The 24,162-nt window shown below is 44.0% G+C and overlaps 3 protein-coding genes across 3 annotated transcripts; 1 reads left to right on the forward strand and 2 right to left on the reverse strand.

Moving 5' to 3' along the window:
- The first annotated feature begins 9,344 nt into the window (after positions 1–9,344).
- Positions 9,345–10,139, forward strand: LOC138646222 (taste receptor type 2 member 9-like). Its single transcript, XM_069735685.1, has one exon. The coding sequence runs from the start codon at positions 9,345–9,347 to the stop codon at positions 10,137–10,139; it is 795 nt and encodes a 264-aa protein (XP_069591786.1).
- A 10,285-nt stretch (positions 10,140–20,424) lies between these two features.
- LOC138646223 (taste receptor type 2 member 9-like) lies at positions 20,425–21,348 on the reverse strand. The gene has a single exon (XM_069735686.1). It carries the CDS (start codon positions 21,346–21,348, stop codon positions 20,425–20,427), a length of 924 nt encoding a protein of 307 aa, XP_069591787.1.
- A 1,540-nt stretch (positions 21,349–22,888) lies between these two features.
- Positions 22,889–23,806, reverse strand: LOC138646224 (taste receptor type 2 member 40-like). The gene has a single exon (XM_069735688.1). It carries the CDS (start codon positions 23,804–23,806, stop codon positions 22,889–22,891), a length of 918 nt encoding a protein of 305 aa, XP_069591789.1.
- Between the last annotated feature and the right edge of the window lie 356 nt (positions 23,807–24,162).

Here is a 24,162-nt window from a genome sequence, read left to right on the forward strand (position 1 = left end):
TGTTTGGTGCAACAATAAATTCAATAACCTTGACAGTCTCACAACTAGAGATCCCAATAAAGAGCTGTCCTGCCTCTAGAATTATATATTTTACTTTCCATAAAAATATTTAAAATATATATATATATATTTTGATCACTATGCTTAATAAAGTAGACTATGAACACTTAGATTTGATCTGTTGAGATTGTTTTTCATCTTTGATCTGTTGTTTCTGCTCTTTGGCTTTCTGTCTCACTGTAAGCAGGTTGCGGGATGCAGTGACAGACAGGAGGCAGAGCAAGGGTTGGCAAACATAACAATTTTAATTTAATAGGGGGTTAACTCCTCGCAGGGAGGTGCAGGGTTAAATGGGGAGAATAACAATGGCACAATGGATCAGATGGATCAGATCAGAACGGCAGTTCTTGTGAATACTGCGGGGGAGTCAATAGCGACAACAACGGCTGGTGCTGTGCTGGTACAAGAAGGTTCAGCTGGTAACGGTGGTCCATCTTCTGGCGGCAGCGGTCATTCTCCGGAACCTTCCGCTAACCCCTAGTCCATGAATATATGCTGCCAGAGCAAACAAGGCCACAGCACGATCAGGGTCTCCCGTGGGCAGGAAGATATGTGCTGGTAAGGTGGGCTAAAGACACCTGTCCAGTACCCGTTCTCTCTTTGCGGCACATGCGCTGTACTCACGGTCATGAAGCACACGGCACCTCGCTCTCTGTCAGCTACTGGGTGCGCTGCCTGTTCCCGCCAAGTCTGAAGTGTCAACAGCTGGTGCGATGCTTCTCGAGCGAGGTCCTGCAGATTCTCATTGGGGTCTGTTACAAACCCCCAAATATAACAGAAACCATGGAAAGTCTACTTCTAAAGCAGATAGATGAAGCTGCAACCCATAATGAGGTCCTGGTTATGGGGGACTTTAACTACCCGGATATTAACTGGGAAACAGAAACCTGTGAAACCCATAAAGGCAACAGGTTTCTACTAATAACCAAGAAAAATTATCTTTCACAATTGGTGCAGAATCCAACCAGAGGAGCAGCACTTTTAGACCTAATACTATCTAATAGACCTGACAGAATAACAAATCTGCAGGTGGTCGGGCATCTAGGAAATAGCGACCACAATATTGTGCAGTTTCACCTGTCTTTCACTAGGGGGACTTGTCAGGGAGTCACAAAAACACTGAACTTTAGGAAGGCAAAGTTTGACCGGCTTAGAGATGCCCTTAATCTGGTAGACTGGGACAATATCCTCAGAAATAAGAATAAAGATAATAAAAGGGAAATGTTTAAGAACATCCTAAATAGGCAGTGTAAGCGGTTTATACCTTGTGGGAATAAAAGGACTAGAAATAGGAAAAACCCAATGTGGCTAAACAAAGAAGTAAGACAGGCAATTAACAGTAAAAAGAAAGCATTTGCACTACTAAAGCAGGATGGCACCATTGAAGCTCTAAAAAACTATAGGGAGAAAAATACTTTATCTAAAAAACTAATTAAAGCTGCCAAAAAGGAAACAGAGAAGCACATTGCTAAGGAGAGTAAAACTAATCCCAAACTGTTCTTCAACTATATCAATAGTAAAAGAATAAAAACTGAAAATGTAGGCCCCTTAAAAAATAGTAAGGAAAGAATGGTTGTAGATGACGAGGAAAAAGCTAACATATTAAACACCTTCTTCTCCACGGTATTCACGGTGGAAAATGAAATGCTAGGTGAAATCCCAAGAAACAATGAAAACCCTATATTAAGGGTCACCAATCTAACCCAAGAAGAGGTGCGAAACCAGCTAAATAAGATTAAAATAGATAAATCTCCGGGTCCGGATGGCATACACCCACGAGTACTAAGAGAACTAAGTAATGTAATAGATAAACCATTATTTCTTATTTTTAGGGACTCTATAGCGACAGGGTCTGTTCCGCAGGACTGGCGCATAGCAAATGTGGTGCCAATATTCAAAAAGGGCTCTAAAAGTGAACCTGGAAATTATAGGCCAGTAAGTCTAACCTCTATTGTTGGTAAAATATTTGAAGGGTTTCTGAGGGATGTTATTCTGGATTATCTCAATGAGAATAACTGTTTAACTCCATATCAGCATGGGTTTATGAGAAATCGCTCCTGTCAAACCAATCTAATCAGTTTTTATGAAGAGGTAAGCTATAGACTGGACCACGGTGAGTCATTGGACGTGGTATATCTCGATTTTTCCAAAGCGTTTGATACCGTGCCGCACAAGAGGTTGGTGCACAAAATGAGAATGCTTGGTCTGGGGGAAATTGTGTGTAAATGGGTTAGTAACTGGCTTAGTGATAGAAAGCAGAGGGTGGTTATAAATGGTATAGTCTCTAACTGGGTCGCTGTGACCAGTGGGGTACCGCAGGGGTCAGTATTGGGACCTGTTCTCTTCAACATATTCATTAATGATCTGGTAGAAGGTTTACACAGTAAAATATCGATATTTGCAGATGATACAAAACTATGTAAAGCAGTTAATACAAGAGAAGATAGTATTCTGCTACAGATGGATCTGGATAAGTTGGAAACTTGGGCTGAAAGGTGGCAGATGAGGTTTAACAATGATAAATGTAAGGTTATACACATGGGAAGAGGGAATCAATATCACCATTACACACTGAACGGGAAACCACTGGGTAAATCTGACAGGGAGAAGGACTTGGGGATCCTAGTTAATGATAAACTTACCTGGAGCAGCCAGTGCCAGGCAGCAGCTGCCAAGGCAAACAGGATCATGGGGTGCATTAAAAGAGGTCTGGATACACATGATGAGAGCATTATACTGCCTCTGTACAAATCCCTAGTTAGACCGCACATGGAGTACTGTGTCCAGTTTTGGGCACCGGTGCTCAGGAAGGATATAATGGAACTAGAGAGAGTACAAAGGAGGGCAACAAAATTAATAAAGGGGATGGGAGAACTACAATACCCAGATAGATTAGCGAAATTAGGATTATTTAGTCTAGAAAAAAGACGACTGAGGGGCGATCTAATAACCATGTATAAGTATATAAGGGGACAATACAAATATCTCGCTGAGGATCTGTTTATACCAAGGAAGGTGACGGGCACAAGGGGGCATTCTCTGCGTCTGGAGGAGAGAAGGTTTTTCCACCAACATAGAAGAGGATTCTTTACTGTTAGGGCAGTGAGAATCTGGAATTGCTTGCCTGAGGAGGTGGTGATGGCGAACTCAGTCGAGGGGTTCAAGAGAGGCCTGGATGTCTTCCTGGAGCAGAACAATATTGTATCATACAATTATTAGGTTCTGTAGAAGGACGTAGATCTGGGGATTTATTATGATGGAATATAGGCTGAACTGGATGGACAAATGTCTTTTTTCGGCCTTACTAACTATGTTACTATGTTACTATGTAAGACCATGGTCTGACGACGAGGGCAGCAGCGAATAGTCCTGGACTCTGCCCTGGCTCTTAGGCTGGCGTGCGGCGCTTAGCTGAACAGGGCTCCCGACTCTTCCCTTATTACTGTGGTGGGCTCCCTCAGTGTCCAGACATCGGATCAGCCGTGTGTTGTTGCGGTCCAGCTGCGCGCCCCTCGGGGCCCGTTGCGCACCCCCTTGCCCCTGTCACCGCCAGTGGGAAACTGCTCGACGCTGCTGCATTCGCTTTTACTTATAACAGCGCCACCAGCTTCCAGGTCAGGGAACCTCTCCGGGCCTTTTTGCCTTTCTCCAGACAACATGGGATGCAGCCTCAGCAGTTCCAGACTCGGCCTAGCACAGGTACCCACAGTCCGGTCTTCCTCCTTACATCACTACTGTCCATTTTCACTTTTCTAAAATTAGGTAATCAGACTGAAGTGAGAAATCATTCACATTAAGACATAACTAAAAAAAAATGTCCTCCCAGAAGCTTGTGGCTTTCAGTCATTCAGTCAGTGTACAGGCATGATACAGTCCCGGCTGTAAAAGTGCCTGGGCGTGCTTATGGCATAGTGAGTGATGTAGAGACCACTGACTGTAGCCACTCCGTTACCACCCCAATGACTGAAATCAGATCAATTTCTCCTGGTAGGTGCACTTCAGTAAGTATTGTAACTCTATTTACCTGCAGATTTACCCTATGTATGCAGGTATATGGTGTATTCCGAGGTGAGAGGTTTCCTTTAACTTATACCACTTAACCACATAATGTGGGACGTTCTGAGACGTTGTGCCTGCACCAATTTATATAGTGAAATTCAAATATGTGCACGGAAGAGCCATGCTGATACATTGAGCATCAAAGCAGATCTCTCTTTATTACTTCATAACATTATCTTAGGTAGGTTATTAGTATTCATACTTGGTAACAATATAATTGGCTGTGCTTATCTCTAAATATGTGCTGGCATTAGCATACATACATCTCATTGGCTAAAGGCAGTAGTGTAGCTACCAGGGGGGGCAGAGGGGACCACTGCCCCGAGCCCGGTGCTCAGAGGGGGCCAACCCAGAGCTACGCCGATACATTTACATTCTGCGGCAGAGCAGGGACAATCGATCTCCCTTCTCTGCCACTATGGGGCCCCTGAGCTGCGCTATGCTCCTTCTCCCATCATCACCCTGTTAGCGTCTGACATCACTGACACCAACACTAACAGCTGGCCCTACCCGGCACCTGCTGTCAGGAGATGAGGGGGAGCTCGGAGCACCGCGGGAACAAGGAGGAAGAGAGGTATTTATTTACTGTTTTTTTATGGGGCTGCCTTGTACTACAGGGTCTGCCAATGAGGGTGCTGCCTTATAGTACAGGGTCTGCCTATGGGGTGCTGCCTTACACTACAGAGTCTGCTTATGGGGTGCTGCCTTATACTACAGAGTCTGCCTATGGGGTGCTGTCTTATGTTACATAGTCTGCCTATGGGGTGCTGCCTTATGCTACAGGGTCTGCCTATGGGGTGCTGCCTTTTACTACATAGTCTGTCTAATGGGTGCTGCCTTGTGCTATAGAGTCTGCCTATGGGGTTGCCATATTATATAGAGTCTGCCTATGAGGGTGCTGCCTTGTGCTATAGAGTATGCCTATGGGGGGTGTTGCCTTATACTATAGGGTCTGCCTATGGGGGTGCGGCCTTGTGCTATAGAGTATGCCTATGGGGATGCTGCCTTGTGCTATAGAGTCTGCCTATGGGGGTGTTGCCTTATACTACAAGGTCTGCCTATGGAGTGCTGCCTTATACTACAGGGTCTGCCTATGGGGGTGCTGCCTTTTACTGCAGAGTCTGCCTATGGAGTGCTGTCTTATACTACAAGGTCTGCCTATTGGGTGCTGCCTTTTACTACAGAGTTTGCCTATGGGGTGCTGCCTTGTGCTATAGAGTCTGCTTATGGGTGCTGCCTTATGCTATAGAGTCTATCTATGGGAATGCTGCCTTGTGCTATAGAGTCTGCCTATGGGGATGCTGCCTTATACTACATGGTCTGCCTTTGGGGGCTGCCTTATGCTATAGAGTCTGCATATGGGGAGTGCATTATGCAATATAGAGTCTGGAAATGGAGAGTGCATTATACTATATTTAGGACGATCTGGTGCATTATACTATATAGAGGCTATCTAGTGGGCCATCGTACAGTGTGGGGATTACAGTGAAGGGGCTAGCATACAGTGTGGAGATTACAGTGAGAGGTCCATCATACAGTGTTGGAGCCATCAAACAGTTTGGGGGCTACTAAGAGGTCAGTATACTGTGTGGGTGGTACTGTACAGTGAGGGGGCATTATACTGTGTATAAGAGAGCATCATGATGTGTATAGGGGAGCTGTATAGGGGGGAGACTCGGGACTTAATTAAATATAAAGTGGGCACTTATTGTTATAGGGGAACTCAGTTTATTGTGACTATCAAAGGGGCACACAGGGCAATATTACTTTCTAGGGGGCAAAATATGGGCACAGCTCTCTAGGGCACTTGCACTCAGCATTATTATATTATAGAGGGGTGCTTTAGAATTTAGGCACGGAGAACCACACCGCAGGTGCAGTAATAGGGACACATACGGCAGCAGCAGTGGGGTATCGGCAGGATGAGGATTTTGTGCAGGTTGGGAATACATGGTGATGGGGCTGGAATATGAGAAGTGAAATGAGTCTTTGTTGTAATCTCTGCAGCTGAGTCCTGGGTGGATGAAGTTGTCATGTCGGTCTGGGCCAGATGGAAAAGAGTGGAAAAGTGAACGACTCAGAAAGAACGTCAGCGGTAAGTCATTATCTGTACCTGTGCTGTGATCTCTTACATGTTCTGTAGGGCTGGTATCTACCACTGACCATATGGTGGTAATATCCATATTGGTCTTTATATAGAGATTATCTTCAGTAACAGCGCCGTCATCTGCTGAGGTTCTCCTCCACTATTAGGGCACGTCACCCAGTTGTAATCAAGGTTACCTGGTTAGGGGCCACTCAGAAGCTTCGCCCCCCTGAACCAAAACCCTAGCTACGCCTCTGGCTAAAGCTGATTCGGTCTACACCCAGTTGAAAAGTTAGGTGTGTTTCTTGTCCTTAGGTTTCATTTTCTCTCACTTTCATATGTTTTGTCTAAGTCCATTACACAAAGACATTCCTGAGGGACTTCTGTTATCTCACACACACACTGGCTCAAACTCCATCTTGGAAAGCCAGAGACAACAAATGTAGAACTAGATGGTGGCCCGATTCTAACGCATCGGGTATTCTGGAATATGTATGTATGTATGTATGTCGCGCTGTGAGTGGGGGTTAAATTCCGCGCCAGTATCGCTGATTGGTCGCGCCCGGTTGGCCGATCAGCGAAGCGTGGTTCAAATCTGGTGCCAATTCGTGGCTGGACTGCGCCTGTCACTGATTGGTCACGGATGGCCGGGCACAACCAATGACCGAAGCGTTGTTTAAATACCTCGCCAATATCGCTGATTGGTCGTGGCCGGCCGTGAGCTACCAATCACTGAAGCGATGTTTAAATCCCGTGCCAATATCGCTGATTGGTCGCAGCCGGCCAGGCACGACCAATGACCGAAGCGATGTTTAAATCCCGTGCCAATATCGCTGATTGGTCGCAGCCGGCCGGGCGCGACCAATCAGCAAAGCGTGGTTTAAATCCCACGTCAATTTATGGCTGGACTGCGTCTGTCGCTGATTGGTCACAGGATGTCGAGGGTTCGGGGCGCTGGATGTCGGGGGTTCGAGGTGCAGGATATAGTACAGCCATATAGTATATAGCACATCCACATAGTATATAGCACAGCCACGTAGTATATAGCACAGCCACGTAGAATATAGCACAGCGAAGTAGTATATAGCAGCCACGTAGTATATAGCACAGTCCGTAGTATATAGCACAGCCACATAGTATATAGCACAGCCACGTAGTATATAGCAGCCACATAGTATATAGCAGCCACATAGTATATAGCACAGCCACGTAGTATATAGCACAGCCACATAGTATATAGCAGTCACACAGTATATAGCAGCGATGTAGTATAAAGCACAGCCACCTACTATATAACACAGCCCACGTACTATATAACACAGACAGCCACGTAGTATATAGAAGAGCGATGTAGTATGTAGTATATAGCAGCCATATAGTATATAGCACAGCCACGTAGTATATAGCACAGCCATGTAGTATATAGCACAGCCATGTAGTATATAGCACAGCCACGTAGTATATAGCACAGTCATGTAGTATATAGCAGCCACATAGTGTATAGCAGCCACATAGTATATAGCACAACCACATAGTATATAGCACAGCCACATAGTATATAGCACAGCCATGTAGTATATTGCACAGCCACGTAGTATATAACACAGTCATGTAGTATATAGCAGCCACATAGTATATAACAGCCACATAGTATATAGCAGCCATAGTACATAGCACAGCCACGTGGTATATAGCAGCCACGTAGTATATAACAGCCCACTTAGTATATAACACAGCCCACACAGTATATAACACTGCCCACGTAGCATATATCAGTCACGCAGTATATAACATAGCTCACGTAGTATACAGTAGTGTGGGCACCCTATCTCTGTTAACAAAAAGAATTAAAATAAAAAATAGTTATATATTCACCCTCTGGCATCCATCGATGTGCGTGAGTGGCGAGGGTGCCGCCAGCTTCCGTTCCCAGTGATGCATTGCGAAATTACCCAGATGACTTAGCGAGACGGCTAAGTCATCTGGGTAATTTCGCAATGCATCTCTGGGAACGGAAGCTGGCTGCAGCCTCGCCACTCACGCACATCAGTGGACGGTGGAAGGTGAGAATAGCACCATAAGCATAGGCAGCATCAATAGTAAAAAGTTAGTCACATAGGGTTAATAGCAGCGTTAACGGACTGCGTTACACCGGTGTAATGCAGTCGGTTTAACGGACTGCTAAAATGCTATGTGGGTGGCAGGTGCTGATGGGGGGGAGTATGAAGGGGGCACTGACTGCAGGGGAGTAGGGAGCAGCCATTTCGTGGCCGGACTGTGACTGTCCGGACTGTGGCTGGCCGCGACGAATCAGCGATTTGGGATTTCTGTGACAGACAGACAAACAGACAGATAGACAGACAGCCGGAAGTGCCCCTTAGACGATTATATATATTGATATGCACAATAGAGTCAGGATAGATAAATATACATCCTGCTCTCACACCACTGACTAGTCAATGTTTTTGTTCTTTAAGGCCAAGTTCACACTACATTTTTTGAGGACTTTTTTTTAAAGCTGATCTTTCCAAAATTCCTGTTAGAAATATTTTGAAAAACTCTTCCAATGAATTTCTATAGTAGATATATCTACTTTTTCGTTCCCAGCTGTACCTTTTTAAATATTTTTTTCAGGAGATGTTTAAACAATCAGCTGATGAGGGTAATATGGCATATCAATTTAAAAAGCTGCAAAGAAAACCTTTAGAAAATAACATTTTTCCAAAACGTTTCAACATTTTTCAAAACTGAGGTTCCTGAAGCAGATTACACTTGAACCACTTGCTATTTTTGATCGACCAGTAGTTGAATGTGAACATTTCCTATTAGAAGCTCTTGTTGACATGAACATTTTCCGACCTTGTCCTGCTCACACAGGGTTTATTACAGTGTAGACAATCCTCTGTTAGATGCCGGCAGATCCATAGGCACAGACCTTTCTCCAGGCCAGGACTCCACGCTCTGGTGAGCCGGTCACAGGACAGAGATTTGCTTATAGCATGATCTTGGCGCGAGACTTCCCCGGATATCGGATAGGGCTAAAATTTGCTTATTTCAGGTTTTTGTATAACTATAGCTGTAAGAAAACCAGACCCAGCAGATGGGAGCTGACTCTACCACTGTCCAGAACATCGCAGAGATGTTCCAGTCTGTAGATTTGTGGAAATTTATCTTGATGGTCATCACATTTACTCTGGGAACCGCTCTAAAATCCATGATCATCTCTGCCTACTATGGAGACTGGAAGAGGAGGCAACATTACAGCTTGTGTGATCAGATACTTCTCTCCATTGCTCTGACCAACCTGACCATGCAGATGTTCTTCCCCCTCATACTCATTATATTGTTCTACTTCGTTGACGTTCCAGCCATCCAGCTGTACCTCCTGCATATCTGTATCTTCTCCCAGTCCCTGATTTATCTCCATTTCTGGAACACTGCTTGGCTTTCCAGCTATTACTGCTTTAAGCTGGTGAGATGCTCTCATCGTCACTTCACCTGGTTGAAGAGCCGCTTCTCCTCTTCCATTGCGCAGATAATCGGAATATCGTTACTTGTGATATTTCTCATTAATCTGCCTATTAACTGGATGGCAGAAAACACTACGGCTCATAATGAGACCAGATACCATTTTGATGTAAGGTCTCCTTACGTGGCTTTCAATCTGCTTGTCGGTTGCGGGGTTCCTTTGCTTGTGACTGTCACCTGTATTGGTCTCAGTGTGACAACTCTCTTGAGACATGTGTGGAGGATCAAGAGGAACAGATCAGAGATCAACTCCCGTCCTCAGGTCAAGGGACATGTACGGGCAGTCAGGGTCATGGTCCTGCAGACCCTCCTCAATGTCACTCTCCACTTGCAGACAGTGGCTTTTTTGTGTTTTCGAGAAGCCTTGGCTCCATATTGGATGGAATCTTCCTTTTCTTGTTCCTGATTAACCCCACGGCTGATGCTTTAATGCTAATTACTGGAAATCCTAAATTAAAAAGCAGAGTATTGATAAAAGTCAATATTTTCTGACAAAGATATAATGTTCCATTTATCCTAAATCTGCTATTATCTATTGATCACAGCTATCATCTCATATCTATCTATTATCTGTTTCTGTTATTTTATGGGTCTGGTTGTATTACTATGCTTGATTTTGTCTTCAGTATCTTCATGTCATTATGCTGTTGACCTTTTTCCTTTCAGGCAGATTTTTTGATTGGATGAATAAATTTTGTTCATGAATTATTTTTTTTTTATTACTCTTGATTCTTTTTTTTAGTTTTTGATTCTTATTGTTGGAGTATGCAACAGCCACCCGGGATTCTGTGGAGTGGACAGATTGTAGCTGTGCATAGTAGCTCCTCTCTAGTCTGTACAGTATGACGTTGGTTCAGTTTGTGTCTCCTGTAATCCTCCTTCTTGTTCTGATAATGTTGATGGTGGCTGCCTGTAAGTAACAAGTCCTTCTCCCACAATGTAGGAGGGATGAACATGTTTACTGAAAGCTGAAATCTACAACTGTCCCAAACCATCATCGGCAGCAACTTAGTACGGCACTTTTTTCTGGTTTACTCTTAGTTTTTGGTCATCTGATTACTTGTTTTCTTTGGCTTCTCCTTCTCCTCCTATATTGGATGTATGATGTGTGAAGTAGCATTACCTGAGTGGGCTGGGGAACGCTCGCTTGGCACAGTTTCTCACAAATACAGTCTATTTGGTTTATTTAGGCATCATAAACCACACCGTATGCCATATTGCTCATCACAGGCCTACACATAGACCATAGCACTTTAACTCGCCGAACAGTTCATAAACGTCAACGGAACACAACATGCATCAACAATCTGTTCCAAAGACAGATACTTCTCTGCCCGTAACCCCCTTTATCTGGAATTACCTAACAGGACCTCCTACTCCACACACTGACTCCTGTCAGTCCTGGTTCACAGGAAAGCTGCCGAACTGGGATCACAGTCATTGTGACCAGGGCACTTCAGATAGTCCAGACCCGCAGACGGAATTGTAGCTTCCCCAACACAGTAGCCATCACAGGCTCTGCAGATACGGCCTCTCTGGACGCTATTCAGGACGTCCAGTCCCAGGCACTTCTAACACACAGGCCATCAGTCCATGGCCTCATCATGTGCTTCCTGGAATCCAGTCCACTCCAGGACATTCCAACACACTGACCATTCATTCCATGGTCTCACCATGTGCTTCCAGGAATCCAGTCCACTCCAGGACATTCCAACACACAGTCCCTCAGTCCATGGCCTCACCATGTGCTTCCAGGAATCCAGTCCACTCCTGGACATTCCAACACAGAACATCCAGGAATTTACACACTGACCATTCCGGTCCATACACTCTGAACATGTGACCCAAACCCTGGTCACATTATGTACCTGTAACCACCCCATAGGTGGAAGGTGTGTGTGGTTAGCCATTCCCGCCAAGCTCTTTGACTAACCCTGCAAGCCTCCCTATTAACTATACAAATACTTGTGGGACTACAGGTCCCAGAACAACAATACTACAGGCTTAGAGCGCAGACTCCCTCTGCCACACAAACCGGCCATTTACAATCATGCCGGACACTGTTTCATTATCACCATTACAGATACGCCTCCATGCGTATCCTGAGGAGCAAATACAGTGCCCCCTGGCTGTAACATGGGTCACTGCATCACAGATGCTTCCGATCCGTCTTATTACTTGTTTTCTTTGGCTTCTCCTTCGGTGGACATCTGTGGTCTTTCTTCATTGTATATTCGATGTGTGATGCTTCCGATCCGTCTTATTACCTGTTTTCTTTGGCTTTTTTTTCGATTGACATCTGTGGTCTTTCTTCATTGTATATTGGATGTATGATGTTTCTGATCCGTCTTACTGCCTGTTTTCTTTGGCTTCTCTTTCGGTGGACATCTGTGGTCTTTCTTCATTGTATATTGGATGTGTGATGTTTCTGATCCGTCTTATTGCCTGTTTTCTTTGGCTTCTCCTTCGGGGACATCTGTGGTCTTTCTTCATTGTATATTGGATGTGTGATGTTTCTGATCCGTCTTATTGCCTGTTTTCTTTGGCTTCTCCTTCGGGGACATCTGTGGTCTTTCTTCATTGTATATTGGATGTGTGATGTTTCTGATTCGTCTTATTGCCTGTTTTCTTTGGCTTCTCCTTCGGTGGACATCTGTGGTCTTTCTTCATCGTATATTGGGTGTATGATGTTTCTGATCCGTCTTATTACTTGTTTTCTTTGGCTTCTCCTTCGTGGACATCTGTGGTCTTTCTTCATTGTATATTCGATGTATGATGTTTCTGATGCATCTTATTGCTTGTTTTCTTTGGCTTCTCCTTCGGTGGACATCTGTGGTCTTTCTTCATTGTATATTCGATGTATGATGCTTCCGATATTTCTTGAGATCCAGAGAAGTTCCGTGTGATTATGCTACTTAGTCAACCGCAGATATCTCACTATGCATTTCCGAATCCTGTAAAGTTCCTCGTATTTTACACTCAGGTGGTTGGGACTGAGAATCAGCAATACTTTATTAGGCGTTGAACTCATTAAAGGGGTATTCCACTACAATCATTCATCATCTATCCGTCACTTGGCTTGTCAAAGTTATACATCTGATTTGATGCAAATAACGTTTGTGCTAAATTTTGGGGAACTTAAACAATTTGAATTTGAATATATGCTAATTACTAAAATGTCAGGGGGAACATTTGAAATCTATGTGGACTTCCTTATAATGCCTTGAAACTATAATTAATATGGTAGAATGCAACCAATCAGCATGGACTTTTATAACCTGTATGAAATAAGAGGCAGGAAATACAGTGCACATTGTATGGTGAATCTGGATAGTGAGATGACGTCACTTCTCTCAGATATGCAATAATGATAAGAACAGAAAGCCATAAAACACTGATAAAACTGTATGTACAGAGTGTGACAGTGCAGCACTGAAGAACAGTTATCATCTGTTCACCCAAACCCATATATTTAGAGGTCACTTTAACATTAATAAGATGAGTTTTTCATCAACAAGCTTGACATGGGATAGATACAGTCCTAGGAGACCCCCGAGTGTTACACATGCAGATTTCTTGGAGCACTTGTGATTTGCAGTTATGAGATTTGAGAATTGATTCACCACACATTTTTGGGAAATTTTTCCCAGAGCTCTCTATCACAAATTTCCCTCCTCTATAAAACCCCATTATAGGCTGATTGGTCCGGTCAGGCACTGCTTTGTCTTTAGTGCAGCGCATTCAAAAATGAAAATGTAATATAAAGTCTAAAGCAACAGCCTAATACTCAACATGTGTCCGTGATCTTAGGCTATGTTCACACAAACTTTTTTGCAGAGTTTAAAAACTATGAGTATTTACGTGAAAACCACTTTTAAAAATTCTCCCTCTTTCGGTATATTCACTCGGCATCCTTTTCAGATGGATTCAACCTGGAACCTGCCGCTAAACCGCCACAGAAAATGACTATAGCGCACAGCAATGTCAAAACCAACGTGCCATGTTGTCTTTAATTACTTCTCTTAGAAGCCCCCTGGACCAAGTAGCACCCCTCACCCTCAGAACCTCCAAGCACAGAGAAAAACAGCCCTGCATCTCCCCTGGCTCACTCTCCACATTCGATCCTATCACAGAAGAAGTCTCCAGGTTCCTCTCCTCTTCTCGTCAGACTACATGCACCACCGACCCCATTCCCTCACATCTCCTCCAGTCTCTCTCTCCAGTCGTCACAACTCACCTAACTACAATCTTTAATCTTTCCCTCTCTTGCATTTTCCCCTCCTCCTTCAAACACTATCATTACTCCATTACTAAAAAAAAACCACCCTTGACCCATCCTGCACAAACAACTACAGACCGGTCTCCAATCTCCCCTTCATCTCTAAACTCTTGAAGCGCCTGGTCTACTCCCGCCTTACCCGTTACCTCTCCACTCACTCCCTCCTAGACCCTTCACAGTCCGGCTTCCGCCCCCTACATTCGACAGAAACTGCACTCATGAAGGTGACCAATAACCTTCTGACAGCAAAACGTAACGGTGACCACTCTCTGCTCATTCTTCTTGACCTTTCTGCAGCTTTCAACACTGTTGACCACCCTCCCCTGCTCTCTAGGCTCCAGTCACTAGGCATTAAGGACACTGCTCTCTCCTGGTTCTCTTCCTATCTTTTTGACCGCTCCTTCAGTGTTCTGTTCTCTGGCTCCACTCCAACTCCTCTTCCTCTCACTGTCGGGTACCTCAGGGCTCAGTCCTTGGCCCCCTTCTGTTCTCTCTCTACACGGCCCCAATTGGACAGATCATCAGCAGATTTGGCTTTCAGTACCATCTTTATGCCGATGACACACAACTATACATGTCATCCCCTGACCTTACTACAGAACGCCACTGACTGTCTGTCCGCAGTCTCCAACATGTCCGTTCTCTATCTGAAACTCAACCTCTCCAAAACTGAACTTCTTCTGCTCCCACCATCTACTAACCTCCCTAAACCTGACGTTTCCCTCTCCGTGGGTGGCACCATAATAACACCCCCACAGCAGGCGCGCTGTCTAGTGTTATGTTTGACTCCGATCTCTCCTTCACCCCCCATATACAATCTCTTGCCCGCTCGTGCTGCTTTCACCTAAAGAACATCTCTAGAATCCGCCCTTTTCTCACCATGGAGACAGCTAAAACCCCTCACTGTCGCCCTGATCCACTCCCGCCTGGACTACTGTAACGCTCTATTAATTGGCCTCCCCCTCACGCGACTTTCCCCTCTCCAGTCCATCCTTAATGCAGCAGCCAGGGTCGTCCATCTGGCTAATCGTTACTCGGACGCGTCCGCTCTTCGCCAGTCGTTACACTGGCTACCCATTCATTACAGGATACAATTCAAAGTACTTGTTCTCCCCCACAAAGCTCTCCACAGTGCGGCCCCCCATACATCTCCTCCCTCATTTCTGTCTATTGGCCTAACAGACCACTGCACTCTGCAAATAGCTTTCGACTAACCTCTGCACTAATCCGTACCTCCCACTCCCGACTCCAAGACTTCTCCCGTGCTGCGCCAATCCTCTGGAATGCTCTACCCCAAGATATTAAGACCATCCACAATTTGCATAGTTTTAGGCGCTCGCTCAAAACACATTTGTTCAGAGCGGCCTATCACGTTACCTAATCAAAGTCATTTTATGTTATGTTTGTGTGTAGCCCATTCACTATCTCCATCTATCCCCCACCCCCTGAAGATGGCCGGACCCTCATTGTAAATACATCATTGTAAATACACACCTGTACTTTGTATCTCCCCCACCTCATTGTAGATTGTAAGCTCTCACCAGCAGGGGCGGCTTATTGTGCTTTAATTATTGTATTGTTAACGTTGTTACTTATGACTTTTGTGTTTGAAACTGTTAAGCTGTAAAGCGCTGCAGAATATGTTGGCGCAATATAAATAAAGATTATTATTGTTATTATTCTCTGAATTGCTCCAGAGTTAAGGTACCGTCACACTGAACGATATCGCTAGCGATCCGTGACGTTGCAGCGTCCTGGATAGCGATATCGTTGAGTTTGACAGGCAGCAGCGATCTGGATCCTGCTGTGCCATCGATGGCTGGAGCAGAAAGTCCAGCACTTTATTTCGTTGCTGGACTCCCTGCAGACATCGCTGAATTGGCAGTGATGTCTTCACTGGTAACCGGGGTAAACATCGGGTTACTAAGCACAGGGCCGCGTTTAGTAACCCGATATTTACCCTGGTTACCAACGTAAACGTAAAAAAAAACAAACACTACATACTTACCTTCCGCTGTCTGTCCTCCGGCGCTCTGCTTCTCTGCACTGTGAGCGCCGACCAGCAGGAAAGCAGAGCACAGCGGTGACGTCACCGCTGTGCTTTCCGGCTGGCGCTCACAGTCAGTGCAGAGAAGCAGAGCGCTGGGGGACAGACACCGGAAGGTAAGTATGTAGTGTTCGTTTTTTTTTACGTTTACGCTGGTAACCAGGGTAAACATCGGGTTACTAAGCGCGGCCCTGCGCTTAGTAACCCAGTGTTTACCCTGGTTACCAGGGGACCGGCATCGTTGGTCGCTGGAGAGCTGTCTGTGTGACAGCTCTCCAGCGACCAAACAGCGACGCTGCAGCGATCGGGATCGTTGTCTGGATCGCTGCAGCGTCGCTAAATGTGACGGTACCTTTAGGAAACCATTAAATGGTTAAAAAAAAGTAGCCGGTTCACTCTAGTAATAATTTAACCTGCAGAAAAAAAAACTTGGCAAATCGCCAGGACGCTGACTTTTTCCTGAAGAGGCTTTGCTTAGGAAAACTGGGCGGGTCCACCAGTGTGTTAAAGATGGTGAGTGCATGTAAGGGAGCCCTCTGCAGACGGTAGGCATGGATGGCTGAGTGTCCTTACTCCATTAGAAGAATTTGCTGAGCGCATGTTGCCAAGTAGCAGACAGGACCAAACGACTTAAAGTGACCTATCAACAGGACTGTGCTCAGTGACAACAGACAGTGTCAGGTCGGCGTCGTTATACTGATTAGGCCGGGATCACACATGCAAGAAACATGGCCGAGTCTCGCATGTTAATACCCGGTACTGCCGCCGGCAGTCGGGAGCAGAGCTTGCGGCTCCATGTATTGCTATGCGGCTGCATGCTCCGCTTCCGAGTGCCGGGTATTAACATGCGAGACTCGGCCATGTTTCTCTCATGTGTGATCCCGGCCTTAAACTGACACCTGGTGATGGAATCCGTCTTGTGGTTGTTGTGGAATCTTTATTTTCAGTTAATGATATGCTGATGCTTTGGGGCGGGTCTGTGGGTGGAGCTGTGGGCGAGGCTATGGGCGGGGCTTTATGTGATGCTCTTATTACACATTCATCTGTATGGGCTTATGATAGGTCACTGATCCCTCACTGACCCGCCCGCTATTTTGCATAATGCATATCATATTATGCGGTTAGAAAAAAAAGGTTTACATTCAGCCAAATGGCGCCATTGGCAGTGCCTGCTCAGTCGCATGTACCGCGTATGTATCACATTATGCATATAATATTGTAGTGTAAAAAAATAAATAACTTCATCTAAACGGCGCCGGCAGCGCAAGTGCAGTAGAATCTACTTCCTATTTTTTTGTTTTGACAGAACTTTATTGACATACTTAGGTATGGATTACATGTGGAAACGCGCTAAAAAAGCATGTGTATCTTCTTGTTGCGGATTTTCTGCATCTTTGGGGAAAAGCTGCACAGAAATCTGAGCGTACCTCCCAGAGAAATTGACATTAGAACCCATGAGCGTCCATTACCCCAGTGTCACGAATGACGATTATTACGTACCGGACGGCACAGAGAGCTTCCAGAATCGACGACAATACACAACGCAATCTTCTTTATCTCTCTATATTTTATTGTCTTACATACATAGTTGCCGACAGACATCAATCCTCGGACCCGCAGACACCAGAGAATGGATTTTTTTCTTGAACATATTTAATGCAGTTGGTTTCATTCTATAAACTCTCAGACGACCCCTTCGAGTCCAGGAAGACCTCACTTGTTTCTGCAAACAATAGGATTGTGATGATGGAGCTCAGAACTCGTGTTGAAAGCAGATAAACCAGGGCTGACGTCCGGACTCACTGGACTGGTTTGTGAAGGCACGGTGATCTACGAAGAATGTTCTACGTTTACTTTACCCAAGGATGGGCTGAGAGGACGACTGTGCCGAAAATAGAACTGAGGACAATGAGGTGTAATCCCGTAGGTTACGTGACATATACAAACATCTACACTTACAATGGAAATCGTCTACACCAGTGTTTCCCAAGTCCGGTCCTCAAGAGCCACCAACAGGTCATGTTTTGAGGATTTCCTTAGTATTGCACAGGTCATTGAATGCTTGCCTGTCCAGGTGATGCAACTATCACCCGTGCAATACTAAGGAAATCCTGAAAACATGACCTGTTGGTGGCTCTTGAGGACCGGACTTGGGGAACACTGGTCTACACAAATATCCGAGTATTAACGTTACAATGTAGAGCAAGAAACGTTACTAAGGGCGAGATGACAACGCAGAGCTGGAAGCCACAAAGCTGAGAATTGGAAGCCACTCATGATCCAAGCTCAATGACCAAGTTGTGGAAGGTCATTACCGCCATGATAATACAGAAGAATCCCTCGGTGCTAGGGAGGAACGCCACTAAGCCACGTTTATCATATCTTCACAGCCAAAGCTAAAGAACAAAGCATTGGGGCTTCATGACGGAGGGAAAACAGTTTTGCCCATTTCCCATACGATTCCTTACAGTCCCATGTAAAATCTTGTCGCCACTTACTCTCCATTCATTTTATTTATTGGAGATGAGCAATATGTTCATAATTCACTTTTCCAGTTTCCTGATGATGCAGAATTCGGTTGTCCCATAGATGCATGCAGAGCAGGAATGGTAAAATAAAGTGGTGCAAGGATCGGGATCGAAGAGATTGTTATCGCACTCCACCAGAGATGAGCGGTGTGGTGGAACAAATGACCATCGGGTCCCCGCTCCACCACCTGCTCTGGCAAACTGCAGGCTGATTTAGATTGGTGAGCTGCCGGACGTTTGAAGTACACAGGGCATGTCATCTTCTGCCTGCTCCAGGCTGGAGTGAGGAGCAGCGTGATGTAGAGGCAGAAACCTCATACCAGCAATGTGTCACTTACTGGGCTGCAAGCTGTAGTTTTGATAAAATCCCTGTTTTTTCTGCTACAGATCTAGCAGTGCTATAAAGGTTGATCCCTGCATAACCCCGCCCACATCACTGATTGGCAGCTTCTTGTATACACTGTGCATAGGCAGAAAGCTACCAATTAGTAGTGGAGGTGGAGTTATCCTGAGCTCATGAATATAGAGGACTACCTGACAACTGGTTTACTAATGATAATTTCCTACTGATAAAAAAGCCTAGGAAGTGGCATATCGCTGAAATAAGGGTCTCTGCCCCTACATCATTCTGCTCTCAGATTAGGTGCAAAGACCTGGTGACTGACTCCCTTTAAATGCTATTTATAAGTTATGGTTGTTAAAGTCCAACACCAGCCCGGTTCCTTTTCTCCCTGGATTGTTACCAACTATGAACCATATGGTGGCACTATTATCTCCGCTAATTTACAGGATGGATTTTGTATGTTGATAGTTTTTCAGCATTGTATAGCGGCACTAGACTCACATTCTGAGATTTATAGTGGTTTCCGCTATTGTTCTTGACTGTCAGGTGCTTTCTTTGGTGAGAGCAGAATAAACTTCTGCCGGAGACCTCTTGTCTCCAAAAGGGCCAAAAAAATAGGGTGGTGAAATCTATCGGTAGCTTTGGCTGATGTGTTTGGGGGTCTTTAGGCTGCTGTGGGTCGCACCGGTGAACTCTCATCCAATATCATAGAGGGAAGAGGGAGAACAAGATGAGAGACATTAGTCAGAGCTCCAAGTGACATCCAATCAATTACCATCATATATCGGCCATAACTAAGGAGGAGAACATCGATTCTAAAGAAACCAAAGTCATTAAAATTTCCCCAAATTTATAGATTTCAGTCAGTCTCAAATTTTGAGATTTTGATTTGCTTGAATCAATATTTCTAGATTCATATGGGACGGGATGAGGTTACAAAAAACCAGTAAGATAGCACACTTACTTTGCCCCCTACCTATCCCTGCCTCCAAAGCTCCTGGACAGTCCTCCTCTGGCTCTCGAAGCCTCCAGCTCTGGTCCTGGTCTTCTTCTCAGCTCTCGAAGCCTCCAGCTCTGGTCCTGGTCTTCTTTTCACCCATCATTGGTGGTTTCGACACATATTGTAACATGCCGGATGTCAAGGCGAAGGTTGAAGAAAAGATTGGAGACAGAGCATGTGCGAGAACCAGAGGGAAGATGTAGATGTAGGGACAACTGAGAGGGAAGGTGAGGGTGATAGTTTATTATTTGACCTCGGGGTGCAATAAACCGCTTTGCGTAAATGGAATCCAATCAAATTTAGTCAAATAAATTTGAACGTCAGCAGATTCCCTCATCTCCAGCCATGACCTAGCTGCACCAATTCTTCACCTAATTATTCGAGTATATTAGTATGATCTCATGTAATACATTTATTGTTATCCTTGTTTAACATTCTAGGGTGATTAACTACAAGTCACTTATTCCTTACTGAGTGCGATATCTGATAATATCTCATGATGGGTTGGTTGCACAAGGCGTTCCACACCTCAGGAGACCTTTGCTGGCCTGTTTCAGTTTTGAATTACCAGTGATCATAACAAAAGCTTGAATTGCCGGGTACAGAATTATAAAATACCCACAGAAGTTCATTAAAATATCAACAAAGTTGAGTGATCTTTTCAAAACATAGATTGAAATGGCATGAAATCCGGTGTGAGCAGTGACCAGGAGGACCATGGTCCTGACCGCTGTGATATGAGCCTGGGTCTGAGGACGAGAAGACATGGCTTTATTTGTCTTCATCCTCTTCATGTGTCTCCACAGTGAGCTTAGGGTCAGTCCTATGGGAATCAACGTAAACATGAGGGGTACACCACACCCCAAGTATGCTGTTATCCGGTAGGGAGTCGATATTCTAAGTAAGGTATTCTCCTCACTAGAATTTAATGTTGCATTTCCAATAGTTTCTATTTTGGTGTAATTGTTCCAAAATGATGGAAGAGCAATGATGAAAGATTCAATGATGGACACAACCATGAGCTTTGGGAGAAGTTTAGATATCTTCATCTTTATCTCCAAAAGGAAACCTCCCGAGAAACGGACAATTCTCATGTAATAGTAGATGGAGAGCCAAGCCGTCAGCCATATGTTACAAGAAATTAAAAATATCAAGACGTCTAGGATTTTCAGATGAATTTGATTGGTATTGTCAAAAAAACCTGTGGCAATGGAAATTACATCAAAACAAAGGAGATTCTCCATCACAGCATTTATCAGGGCCATAAAACTGAGAATCTGATCCGGTAGACTTAGGCAAAAACCTCGCCCCCAGTCCATCAGGTTAATGTACACAATCCATGAGTTACCGCCGACCCCGAGGACTACCGCAGCTATACCTACAAGCATGTTTGTTATTGAAAAGGTCAATCTGTCCATGATCGTCTTTTCCGCCAGCCTTCACTTACACTGGATTACAACAAGTGGGTTGCGTAGAGCAATTATGGCTTTTATGGCTCGTGAAGCTCAATGCAAACCAGATGATTAGGTTTCACTTGTTATTTTTTTTATGTCACCACTTGGTTTCCTGATTTGCATTCACTTGTGATTTGCATTCTGATTTGCAAAGTGGCACCAAAAATAGGACATTTGAATTATTTTTTTTCTGTAGAACGTCCAGCCATTTTTTTTCCGCCTTATTACGAATTGTTAAAACATAATTAGACAATTAAGAAAACGCATAAAAAAATCAATGTAGCAAGTTAACATATTATTTTAAGAAAAAAAGGTCCGCGACATCTGTTCTCGTGCTGACAACCAAGTCAGTATTGAGTTTGAGTAGGTCAGCCTTACACGGACAAGACCAAATGACCAGACATGAAGATTGCTCGTTAAGCATCGTTTCTGTACGACAGAGTACAATGTGATTGCTGTATGTTCCCCAGGTGGGATTGGTTTCATCTCTTACTTATCACTGCCTGAAAACAGGGATTAAAACACCTAAGTATATCCTACATATAAGGCCATGAAGAAAACAACAAATAAGCCACCAAAAAGAAACACCTTCACTTAAGGCCAATAAAATCCACATAATCTTTATTGAACATTATAAAAACAATGTAAGTACAAAAGGTATATAACCACAGGCACAGGTAACAACAGGTGGGTAACCCAGGTAGTAACTTCAAAATATAGCATATAAATACGCAACAATACTGTATCTAACAACTGTGTGACCATGTACAATCAAACACAAAAGTAAGAGTAATGTAGTAATACAAGTGTATAAGAGAAACAATAATGTAGTATAATTACCAATGGAGTACTCCTGGGGACCCACCATACCCGACGCGCGTTTCGCATAGAAATGCTTCGTCCAGGGGTGCATGGTCACACAGTTGTTAGATACAGTATTGTTGCATATTTATATGCTATATACCTTTTGTACTTAAATTGTTTTTATAATGTTCAATAATGATTATGTGGATTTTCTTGGTCTTATGTGAAGGTGTTTCTTTTTGGTGGCTTATTTGAAAACAGGGATTAGTTTAATCTATCTGTAGATAATGAGTGGCTTGTGTAGAGTAAACCCTTCCTATGGCTCTACCTGCCATGGAGACAAGGCATGATAAACCAAGCCACTTTTTTAATATCTGTCAAATGTAAAAGATGGAAAATGTAATATAGAAAGTTCTTTTAGCCTAAATGAAGAACTTGCAGCTAGTCAGATCGGTGACGAATTTATTTCGTTACTTTAGATGAGTATTTCCAACAGTTGCATATCGACAACGCCCAACATTCTCCGAGGTGCAATAAGTATTTTCCGAGTAACCAAATTATCCATGTAGGAACTTCATTCTTTATTCGTATTACCTTTATATCATCATATAACTATTACAAGCATGCCAAAGTTAAGATCTAATAGAGTTTTTTTTAATTGTAAAGTTTATATTGTTTGATAAGGGTTCATTTTTGTTTTTCAACGTGTGATCGTCCTGGAGCATAAAACTCCTCTACTGGCTTCTCTTAGCTTTGAGTTGCCGGTTATAATAACAAGAGCTTGTGCCATTGGGTAGAAAATTATAAAATACCAACAAAAGAACATAAAAAATTCCAAAAAGTTGAATGTTTGTGAAATTGTATAAATTGCAGCTCCAAGTAGAGTCGTGTGAAGAGACACTAGAAGCACCATGGTCCTGACCGCTCTTACATGGACCTCTGTGCGAAAATGACAAGAGTTAGCTTTATTCGAGCGCATCCTCTTCATGTGTCTCCAAAGTGAGCTCACGGTCATCCCAATAGGGATAAGAGTTAAAATGAGAGGTAAAATGCACCCCAAAAATACTATCTGCTCATATGGAGATGACACAGCTATGGAGCGTTGTTCCCTAGTATGATTGTAGGTAGAATTTCCGATAACTTCTACATTTATTACATCATAAATGTTCCAAAATGATAAAAGACACAAAATGAATGAAGCAGCAGTGGAAACCACCAGAAGCTTTGGTAAAAGTCGAGAAATCCTTGTTTTGCAAACTAAAAAGATTCCTCTTGTGAAATGAACAATTCTCATGCAATAATAGATGGAAATCCACGCGGTCAGCCATACATTGGAGGAGATAAGAAAGATGAAAAGTCCTATACAACTGAGATGAATCTGGTCGAATGAAGAGTAAGATTTCGTCTGAATCGAGGTCATGTCGAAACATAGTACAACTTGCAATGCTATGTTGATGAGACCCATAAACGTGAGAATCTGATCAGGCAGACTTGGGTGGAAACCTCTTCTCCAGCCTTTGGCATTGACATGAACAATCCATGAGTTTAGGACGAGTCCGAACACTCCCGCAGCCATATTTGCCAATAGCTTTACTGCTAACAGAGCAGGAGGATCCATGATGCAGGTTCTCCAGGGATTTCCACCTGCAGTGACTTTTGTAGTGCGGGTAAAGTCATCATTTGTGTGCGGATGCAAATCATTTGGTTAGGTATTACTTTGGATCATCTGCTTTGCATACAACTCTTCCATGAATGAGTGTGTCCATGATCAGTGAATCACCATCCTTAATATTTACCCTTTCATGGAGGTGTAGGTAAGTAACGACCATCATGGGTAAAGTGTCTAGAGACCTCCAAAGTTGAGCTAATTGGCACACACAGGCCAATATTTCAGTCAGATCTTTGACATAATCTTTAAGAGGCTATAGAGATGAGCAATTAGACTTGATACTAGTGTTGAGCATTCCGATACCG

This window comes from Ranitomeya imitator, chromosome 7 (assembly GCF_032444005.1).
Source record: "Ranitomeya imitator isolate aRanImi1 chromosome 7, aRanImi1.pri, whole genome shotgun sequence".
Classification (NCBI taxonomy): Eukaryota; Metazoa; Chordata; class Amphibia; order Anura; family Dendrobatidae; genus Ranitomeya; species Ranitomeya imitator.

Bases quoted from the DNA above. Each gene is read 5' to 3' on its own strand.
- LOC138646222 (XM_069735685.1), top strand. From the start codon at position 9,345: ATGTTCCAGTCTGTAGATTTGTGGAAATTTATCTTGATGGTCATCACA.
- LOC138646224 (XM_069735688.1), bottom strand. From the start codon at position 23,806: ATGGATCCTCCTGCTCTGTTAGCAGTAAAGCTATTGGCAAATATGGCT.
- LOC138646223 (XM_069735686.1), bottom strand. From the start codon at position 21,348: ATGGACAGATTGACCTTTTCAATAACAAACATGCTTGTAGGTATAGCT.